The following is a 10,568-nucleotide window of genomic DNA, read 5'->3' on the forward strand; positions in this document are numbered from 1 at the left end:
GTGCGCGGCCCTTTGTCTTTGTTTATTCATGCCCCACCTGTTTTCACAAAGATTTGAGCTTTCCTGGTTTTGCTGAGTGAATCCTTTATAGGGATGATTCACATGATATCTGCAACTCCAGGGTTGCTTTCTACCACAAGCATTGACTTTAATCTGCAAAGGTTGGATGAAACCCTTGCTTGGATCCATTTCCAAGATGGATTAAAACAGAGGAACTGAGACCCCTTTTAAGAGAACAGTAGGCCTTTGTTTCACAGAAAGAAAAGCCCCTTGCTTGTCTTTAGTAAACAAAAAAAAAATTTATAGCAATGTTGTGCCATTGGCTTTCTCAGTGACTCAGGTAGGTCTGAGCCATGGCTTCCCGCCTTATAAAATTTGTGAATTAGCCTCTGCGCTTAATGCGTGGCTTGTTTCTGAGTGAGATGAGAGTCATGGACATTTGTGCTCTGTGACCAGCATGGCTTGATGCCCCTTCAGAGTAACAGATGGTTCAAATTAGGAAACTTCTGAGAGTGAGAGAGAGGTTCTTAAAAATTTTACCAGAAAAACAGGGTGTACCAAGGCCTGCCCTGGGCAAACCAAGGCAAGTCCGAGGTAGAAGGGTCAGCTCTCTTCCTCTACCCTTGTGTATGGCATCTTTGCAGGTAGAGTCTTATTCTCTCTGTCAGACATTTATTATGCTCCTCTTTGTGGAGGATTTGCCACCTTCTGGGGTGGTCTGTTGATCCTGGGTTCTTCTGACTGGTGGAAGATTGCGCTCATCTGAGCCGAACTTGGTGCCTGTGATTTCAGACCCCACGGCCTGGTTCCCAGGTCTGAATGCAGATGGTTTCCCTGCTTCCATCTCTTGGTAATTAATGCAGGCAAAGGGGGAAAGTCTCATGTTTTAATAATATATATAGGATATTTTTGTTTTCACTGCTAAGAAGATTTGGTCCTTTTTTATCTTCAAGTATTTAGTATTTGCATGGAAATTCAAGAAGGCTAAACAAGGCATCTCAGCTTTACTGCATTCCCTCTTCTGTGCCCCAGTCTGCTGTCTGCACACGCATAGGTTCATATCCTTGTGAGCAGCATCCTCGAAGTCTTGAGGGCTGCATTTTCACATTAGCATCTCCTACTCTAGAACATTCTAGGTTACAACATTATCTTCCTGGTTGCATTTTTAGAAATTCCCATATTGGACATTTAGATTGTTTCTAATTTTTTACTATCCTAGCTAGATAAGGATGCAGTGATTGGTTTGTGTAATATAGATTCTTCCCTTTGGGGAAGGGAGGAAAATGATTTGCTGGAAAATATTCCCAGGAGTGAGATTAAATGGGTCAGAAGGTGGTATATTGTTTTGACCTGCCTGACATACTTATATAGTGAAAATTACTTCTCCAGAAGGACTGCCCCAATTCATAGGAAATGGACCACCTTATCTTTTGGCACAGGGGTGTGTGTGTGTGTCTGTCTCCTTGGATGATAAGTAGTCACATGGCACAGCCTACCGGAGTGATCCGTCTTCTGTGTGGGAGTGCCTTGCTCCCATCTTGTTTGTACTTTTTTTTCTTTTCAGAAATTCTTTGTAAAAAATCACTGCTATTGGGGTATAATTTAGATAGAATAACATTTAACCATTTTAAGTGTACAGTTTGATGACAGTTGTATAAGCCACACAACCACCATCATCACGAGGATATGAAACATTGCTACAAACACTTTCCTTGTGCCCCTCTGCACACACCCTGCCCCTCTCCCCTAGGTGACCACTGATCTGCCTCCTGTCTCAATAAATTAGATTTGACTCTTTTGTGTCTGCCTTCTTCTAGTTAGGTGATGTTTCTCTGTTGTTTTCGTGTTTTTAATTTCATTGATTTCTTTTTCTTTTAAAATTATTTTTTTATTTTTCAAATTATAAAATACACATAACAGTTTATCATTATAACCATTGTAACCATTTTCATTGACATTAAGTACATTCACATCACATGGATTGCTGCTCTTATTTTTATTATTTCTTCCCTTCTGCTTACTTTGGGATTATTTTGCTTTTTTCCTCCCAACTCTCTAATGTGGAAGGTTAGATAACTGATTTTTAGACTTTTCTTTTTTTCCGGTATAAGTATTTGAAGCTATACATTTTGTGCATCCCACATATTTTGATATGTTTTCTCTTCATTTTGTTAAAATACTTTGTATATGCATGCTCTGTTTGCGGTGTATCTCCCCCAACCTCCAAGCTGTCTCCAAGAGTTTCTCTTTTTTACCAGATTTCAGATCTTTTTATATATGCTGGTGTGGTTTTCTTTGTGTTTATTTTGTTTGGGGTTCATTGAGCTTTTGGGATTTGTGGGTTTATAGTTTTCATCAAATTTGGGAATATTTTGACCATTATTTTTTCACACTGCATACACAAAATATTTTAACCAAATGAAGTGAAAACATATCAAAATGTGTGGGATGCAGAACATGTATAGCTTCAAATACTTTTTTACTAGGAAAAAAGAAAGATCTAAAAATCAGAGACCTAATCTTTCACTTTAAGGAGCTAGAAAAGAAGCAAAATAATGCCAAAGTAAGTAGAAGGGAAGAAATAAAAATAAGAGCAGCAGTCAATGTGAGTATGAATGTATTCATTCCTTTTTCCCTGGGACAGTGGTTGTCCTACAGGTCACTAAGGCTCCGTTCAGTTTTTGTTTTTGTTATTTTTCCCCCTCTCTTTTAGTTTGGATAGTTTCTGTTACTTTGTCCTCAAGTTTACTGATCTTTTCTTCTGTAGTATCTAATTGGCTATTAAACCCATCCAGTGACTTCGTTTCTAATGCTGTTTCTATTTCTTGTAATTACATTTGGGTCTTTTTTATATCTTCTATTTCTCTCCTCATCATGTTTATGTTTTCCTTTAAATCCCTGGACATATTTATAATATCTGTTTTAAATTCTTTCTCTGCTAATTTTATCTTCTCTGTCATTCCTGTGTTGTCTTCTGTTTACTGAGTTTTGTAGGTCATGTTTTTTTCCTTCTTGCCTACCTAGTAACTTTTGATTGGATGCTAGATATAGTTTTTTCACCTAAATATTCTTCCCTAACAGTATGAAGTCTTCTGTGTCGGACATCTTTTGTTAAATGTCATGTGTGAGATTCATTCGTGCTGTTGTGTGTAGCTGTAGATCATTCATACTTGTTGTTGTGTTATAATCCATTGTGGGAATATATGATTTGTGTTATTTACAGTTTGGGGCTAGTAAGATCTGTTATAGTAATACAAAAACATACCAGTGTTGGAGAGCTGGGTATACGGGTATCCCAGGGTTCGTGTGGCTGAGCTAAAGGAAATCCTGTCTTTCGTCTCTAGGTCCAGATGGTTTTAGTGTGATAGTTAAGTGCTGGGCTTGGCAGACTGTGGGTTGCAGGCCAAACCTGGCCTTCCGCCTGTTTTTGTACATACAATTTTTTTGGAAAACAGCCACACCCATTCATTTATGTGTTATCTATGGCTGCTTTCCCATTATAACAGCACAGTTGAGTAATTGCATCGGAGGTCATACAGCACACACAGCTGAATATTTACTATTTGGCCCTTTACAGAAATGCTGACTGCTGGCTTAGTTATCTTGGTTTTCTACCCACTGTTAATCACTGTGAACTGTGCCAGTAGTGGTTGAGACTAGGGTCGGGTGAGGCTGGGGTGAGGGCTTTCCCTGTCACCTCCCTTGGATGACTCTGCCCCCTCCACCTTCCTCCCTTTCCAAGGCCTTGACACAGTCAGAGTCTTGGGTGGAGCAGAGCTTGGTGGGGGTAGGCGCCCTGTTATCAGGTGACAGAGGCAGCTGTGGGAGCAGCCCTTGGAGCCCTCTGTGTAGTCCTTGCCCCCCCTCTGGGGCCCTCACACGGGTTTGCTGGCTCTGCTGCTTTTTTTCAGCACCACCCTTCCGGCAGGAGGAAAAGCTGGGGTGTGATAGCTGTGTGACCCCACACAAGGCATCTCCTGCCCAGGGCCCTGCTTCCCTCTGTCATGAGGAAGTTGGGCTCCAGCATCCCTTCTGGCTCCCAGACCTGCCAAACACCCGCTGAGAAGTGGCTTGGCTCAGACTTTTTTAATGTGGGACTGTTTTGAAAGGGGCGTTCCTGCTCTTTTTAGGGCTCACAGTGGTCCCAGTCTTGAGGGGCAACCTAAGCCTGACCAACACCCCACAACTCTTTCCCCAGCCCACTGGGCTCTTGGGGTCAGGCTGGGTCTAGCTAGGGTCTGTGCCCTTGGGGGTCCTTTCTGGCCTCAAGTTCAGCTGAATCACTGGCATTTCCAGTTGCCACGAGTATCTCTGGTGCTTTCTGAGTGAGCGCCCCCAGGCCTGGATGTGAGATTTCCTATTCTGGAGAGTGCCAGCGCCCAGGACTCACAGAAGAAGGCAAAGCTCAGCCAGCAGGAGGTGCCTGGGCCCTTGGAGTTCATTGGTCTTCAGCTGCTTATGTTGCAGCTCTGCCAACTAAAGCCCAAGAGGCGGGGCGCGCTGGAGGCCACTGGGGGAGTCAGGAACAGAGCTGAGACTTGGTCCTAGTTTCCTCTGCTCCCTGCAGTTTTCTTTCCATCATTCTTTCCTACCTCACCTGGGGAGCCTTCCAGAAGGCCTCATTCCTGTTGTCTCCAGAAGCCCAGTGAAACAGGTACCTGGAAAGGAGAACCTTGGCATAGGACAGAGACAGTCCTGGGAGTTACTGGGGGCACAGAGCAGAGCACCAGCGTCAGGAGAAGGAGGCACAGAGTGTCTTCAGTACAGCAGGCGCTTGTGGTGTCTCCTTGACAGCCTCTGCTCTGCCTGCACCGCAGGAGGGCAGGGTGCCCTTGGGACTTGGCCCTGTGCCCCGGGGTAACCAGGTCACATGGGCTCTTCCTTCAGTCCTTAAAACCTTCCCGTGACCTAGGAAGGGTTCCCTCTGTTTTGTAGAGGAGAACATAGGCTCAGAGAAGGTCCTGTCACTAGAAAGTTGCAGAGTGAAGATTGAATCCAGGACCGGCTAACCTGTGCTGTGTGTTCAGCACTGCTCTAGACAGCCTCTTGCCTCAGTGGCTTACTCTTGGGTTTCCTTCTGGTCGTCTCTGAGGCTCACATAGGAAGCCCAGGGCAAGGGGTACTGCGAGCCTGAGTCAGCAAGGGGATTGTGCAAGAGCCAGAGGCCAGCAGGGCAGAGCCTGAGAGTGTTGCCTTGCTCCTGGTGGTTCGCCTTGAGCTTGCTGAGGAAAGGCCTGCAAGAGTTGCCCAAGTGCTTTTACAAATGCTTAAATGAAATCTTGCAAGGGGCCAAGGCTATTGCAATACAGGTGAGAGGCACTTGTGACCTGCCTGGAGTTGGAACTCTCTCCTCCAGTCTAGCAGGGCCGGGCCAGGTGTCTGCATGTCCTCTCTGACTTGATGGTGCTTGGGTAACATGCCACAGGCTTGCTCATGTGAGTGGGTCTTTTGTGGCTTCTAAGACTGTGGCCAGCCTAGCCCAGAGTACCCCAAGACAACCTCTTGCCTTCTTTCATAGGGGCATTTGTCTAAGGTGGAAAGGTCAATATTGAATCTTTGCAATGATTCCTGCTCCCTTGTCCACCCACCCTGGTTGGGACACAGAGTGGCTTTACCACCTGACACTGGATCATTGGCTTTAGAGTTGCACAGCCCAGAAGCCCCTCTGTGGACCTCCTGCACCCAGGACCCCTGTGTGGATGGTCCTGTGTGGGTGTCCCCATATGGACAGGGTGGCTGGGGCGACTGCCCTGTGGGTGGTGAGATAGTGTGTGTCAGGGTCTAAGACACCAAGTTCGGTTCTTAAATGTGCCACCAGCTAGCTGTGTGACCTTGGGCAAGATGACCAGACTGCTCTGCGCCAGGGCTTTCCCATCTGAAAAAATGAGGATAACGGGACCAGCGTTATGGGATGTGGAAGGGTCTCTTTAGGTGCAGTAAGTGTGAACCACAGCGTGCACACTCAGGAAAGGGTAGGGCTACTCGCCACGAGGGCCACAGCAGGGTACGTGCCTGGTGGTCCAAGCAGAAAGAGGGCTGGCCTCCCCTTGGGCTTGCCCGGAGTTGGGCCCCGTTTTTCAGTACGGGATTCAATTAGGTCATAGAAGAGAGACAAAGAAAGTCACTGAGGCTGGAGGGCACCCAGCTGCTGAACCCTCACTCCCAGATGGTTGGCAACAGGGAGGATGGCCTGGCCTGGCTGGGCCCCACAGACCATCCGCTCCAAAGTTCCATGACGGGCTCCATTAGCACCCTGGCTCATTGGTGGGGCTGTTACATGGGCAGCCAGGCAGGTCACTTCCCCTGTCTGGTCCTCCCTCAGTCTCTTTGTGTCTAAAACCATTGTTGGTCCCCAGAGTTCCTGCCCTAGGCCAGTGTTCATTGAACCCATGATCTGACATGTGACCCCCAAGTTCCTGTCTTTCCGGTGTGAGTTAACTTTAGTTCTTCCTTTGGAACAGAAAGGAAAACAACACAGGCCCTCATTCTTAGAGCTGAGAGGAGGAGAATTGCACTGCAGTGACAAGGAGCTGGCTTCTCAGGCTAACCGCCATTCAGCCAGGGGGGTCCTAGGGGGCCTTGGGAAGAAACAGCTGCAGGTGGCAAGAGAGGGCATAGGTCGGTGTGTCTGTGAGCCATGAGCAGAGCAGCACCAGGGGCCTTTCGTTTGGGGTAGGGGGTGATCGTTAGAGACACACAGACAGGCACACCTACCTTTGCACGGGCACTGTGCTCCTGAGGCAGGTGAACATGGACTTCTCTCGTGAGGAGTAGATGATCTTTTTTCCGAACTTGTGCTCTGAAGTTTTTGGCCAAGCAAATTTCCTTTTGTGAAACCAGTCACCTCTTGCCATTGTATCTGTTTAGTCACCTAGGGGAAAAATGACAACAGCACCTCAGGGTGGATTCACTGAGCCCTATAAATAAAGGTGGAGCCGAGGCTGGTTTTAACGTGGGAAAAGATAGAAGATGGGGTGAGAGAGGGCGGACTGCGAGTTGCGGGGGGTGGGGGGGAGAGAAGAGAGCTCCGTGCGGTGGTCTGGCTGCGTGTTTTTAAGGCAGGCTTTTCTCACATGTCCCACATGGCTCCAGGGGTGGGTGGACTGCTGTGGAAATGGCCAGGCAGGGGCTGGGATGTCTGGGAACACGGGATGGGCATAGGCTGGCTAACTACAGGCCCCATTCTGCTCTGGTCCCAGTTAGGGCTGGCTTGGGCCTCCTCTGCCCTGAAGGCCTTTGGACTGTGCTGGGAGGAGAGCTGCAGGGACCCAGGCAAGCCCTGGTCTTGGTCCCTGGTGGGTCACTCGCTTGTGCCCGCTCTGCCCCTGCCGCGTGCCACGTCCTTCTCCAAGTTGCTGGGGTACGAGTGAACGAAACAGATGACGTCTCTGCCCTCAGAGGGCTTGCTCGGGGAGACGCAGTAGACAGACAGCCTGTGCGGTCATGAAGAAAATCAGCAGGAGGCGGTCAGGGGTGGGGGGCAGGGAGCAGTCCCACCCAGGATGGCGAGGGGAGGCATCTCTGAGGAGGTGAAATTTGAAGAGAGCCGACTGAGGTGAGGGAGGAAGCCAGGAACCTATATGGGGGAAGAACATTCTAGGCTGGGAAGCAGTGTCAAGGCTCTGAGGAATAGTAAGAACGCCAGTAGCCTGGGGAGCTGGGCTGGGCAGGGGGTGGGCAGGAGGACATGGGAGATGCGGGCGGACGCTGGTGGGCCGCAGACAGTGCGAATTTTATTCTCGGTGCGAAGGGAAGTCACTTGAGGGGTTCGAGGAGGGGAGTCCTCTGATCTGTGGTTTTCAAGGATCCGGGCCAGAGCAGGCGGAGTGTGGACAGGTGGGAGCAGAGGGTCGGGAACGCTGGCCACGTGCACTGTGGATTGTGAAGGTAGAACCTGTAGAAGGTTCTGGCAGGTTGTGTGTGGGCAAAAGGCAAAGAGGCATCAAGCTTGGGACCGGGTTTTCTCTCTCACACACACACAAGTGGGTGCACATGGGGCCGGGTGGTGGGGAGCTGGGTCGGGGGCTGGGAGACCAAGGCTCCGTTGCCCGCACGTTAAGATGGAAATACTTGTAGCTGTGTGAGGTGGACAAGTGAAGGAGACATTACGGTGTTTGGCTTGAGGGATTGGCCAGGGCTGGAGATTGGATCTGAGAGCCAGCATGTTAGATGGTATTTAAAGCCTGTGATTATGAGGTCCCCTAGAGGATTCAGGGGAGGATGAAGGGGCAAGGACTGCAGGGTGAGCGCCACTGGCCTTTCTTTAGAGGGGTCTGGAGGAGGAGGCGGGAGTGTGTCCGTGAGTGGTTGGGGGAGGAGGGCGTGAGCAGCTGTGTTGGATGAGGTCAGATAAGAAGAGAAAAAGATTCGGTCTCCAGCTTTGGCACGAGGGAAGCAAGTCACTGGGGCCTTGAGGAGTGGTAGGGATGGGGCTGACAGGACACGGTGGGCAGTAGCCACTGCCTTCGGGCTCGCTCCCTGTGCCAGCATGGGACACCTGGGAGGGAAAGGAAGTGGCTGTACCCTCCATCAAGAAAGAACACCAGCCAGTAATTCAGAGGGAGGACTGAGGAGCGGGACATCCTCCAGGATGAGCCCGCTGGAGCGTGCGCTGTGCTTTGCTGTGGGCTCAGTGCTGTATCCAGTGCTGGAGACGGGGCCGGCACTCGGCGCCTACCCTGCGAAGATCAGTTGAACGAATGAGCGAGGAGTGAATGAAAACTGAACTGAGACTTGGGACCCGCCCTTCTCCCTGCTGCCTGGCATTTTGGTCTTGGCCCTGCTTTGTTCTGTTTTATAAACTGTAGGGATCAGTCCTGGCAGAGCTTTTTCACTTAGGCTTCACAGACCACTGCGGGAACCAGCAACGGAAGGCTGCGAGCCCTCTGAGATTCCGTACAAAATATTGGGCACGTGTGCGTTTTCTGAACGTGACGTGCTCCCAAAGAAGTTGAGACCTCCCGGGGCTTTCTGTATAAGGGGCCCGTTCTTCCAACTTCAGCCCCCTAGGGCTAGTATTGGAAAAAAATGGGCAGAAATGGCTTAAGGCTGGAGAATACACTGGAAGATTGAGAGCCACAGAGAAGCCTAGCCCTGTTACTTCTGGGGAGATGCTGGTAAATGACAGCGAAATGCCAGCGTGGTGTAAAGCAGCTAAACAGAAAAATAGGAGGCCGCTTTGTTTGCAGAGATCATGATGTGTTTTGTTTTGTAGGGAAAATCTTCCCCGGTCTAGGAACCTGTGTGTGTATTTGGGTGGGCCCCTTTCTGATGTGGCGCATGTGGGACAGCCTGGCCCCAGTGGGTTCCTGGAGGTGGGAGGTCGGGGTTGGGGGTGCTTCTGCTTCTCTTCTGCGGTGCAGAAATGCAGCCCTGTATTAACTCAATAGCTAATAACCCAGCGTTTCCGGAGCACACGGGGGCCCCGTGCTGCGTATAGGTACTATGGGGAAGAGGGTCAGCCCTTGCCAGTGAATGGCCTGGGTAGCTGCTTGCCTGCGCTCGGAGTCTGTCTCCAGGGCAGGAGGCCTGGGGCGGGTGGCAGAGTTGGTGCTGGACTCTGCTCCCCCATCCCCTCACCCCAGGGTGGTGCCTGGTCCTGTGCAGAGCCTCACCCTGCGCTGGGAGGCTCTGAAGGCACCTGGGGCAGCCCTCACAAGGGGTGAAGCCTTCCTACACACCAGATCGTGCACTGAAATGAGTTGGGGGTTGCATAATGGTGACGGGCCGGGGCACAGCCCGATGTCTGTGACTCTGGAGGGGCCATCTGGGGTTGAAGGAGTTGGTCCAGACGTTGGGGAAGTCAGGAGCAGGTTCTCTGCAGAGCCTCAGTGTCCCTCTGTTCTGGGGTGGGAAGCCCTGTAGGAGCCAAGGGGCCACCTTGGACATGAGCCAGGAGCATCCCCCGGCTAGCAGTGCGGACTTTGCTCTGTGAAGCATGTTCGCAGTGCTGGTTTCTGACCTAATTTTCTCTCTCTCTTTTCCCTGCCCCTGCTTAGTTGGCTGGAGTTGTCTTCCTTGGAGTCGGGCTGTGGGCATGGAGCGAAAAGGTAGGTGTTACTGTCACTAGCACTCTGAGCATCAGGCAGCCAAAACCAGATTCATTCAGCTTAAAATGTTCCTCTCCTCCAATCTGTTCCCTGACAACGAGCATTTCTTGTGCAGTGTGAAGGTTTATAGTCCTTACTCTTCACAGAACCTGCTCCCCTGTTGTAGGGCCGTTGGGTTTGAGCCCCGTGGCTGTGGAGAGCCTTCTCCTCTGTTCCCAGCTGCCCCAGGCTTGTCTGCAGCTGTGCCCAGCGCAGGCTTGGGGCTAACTTCCTGATCCCCCCTCTGTGCCTCTGGGAGCAGGTGAGCAGTTCCCTGGACGCAGTTGCAGTTTATCCCTGAAGCTCTTGTCTTGGCCCACAGAAAGAACCCCTGAGAGCAGGAAGGAAGGCTGTGTGCCTCCTGGGTGCCTAGTGGGGCAGGAGCAGGTCCTTAAGCACCTGTGGAGGGGGCTATGAGGAGGGGCGACTAGGCTTTTATGACCTGGAAGGACTAGGGGCAGTTGCAACTCTAGGGAGGAG

At 50.4% G+C, this 10,568-nt stretch overlaps 1 protein-coding gene across 1 annotated transcript in view; it reads left to right on the forward strand.

The window, feature by feature from the left end:
• The window catches only part of TSPAN14 (tetraspanin 14), a 66,301-nt gene that overhangs the window by 34,655 nt on the left and 21,078 nt on the right, over window positions 1–10,568 (forward strand). The window contains exon 3 of the mRNA XM_012663347.1: window positions 9,999–10,049. Within this exon, the coding sequence (XP_012518801.1) occupies window positions 9,999–10,049 (51 nt within the window). The remainder of the gene's footprint in view (window positions 1–9,998; window positions 10,050–10,568) is intronic.

This window comes from Propithecus coquereli, unplaced genomic scaffold (genome assembly GCF_000956105.1).
Source record: "Propithecus coquereli isolate 6110/MARCELLA unplaced genomic scaffold, Pcoq_1.0 Scaffold80, whole genome shotgun sequence".
NCBI lineage: Eukaryota > Metazoa > Chordata > Mammalia > Primates > Indriidae > Propithecus > Propithecus coquereli.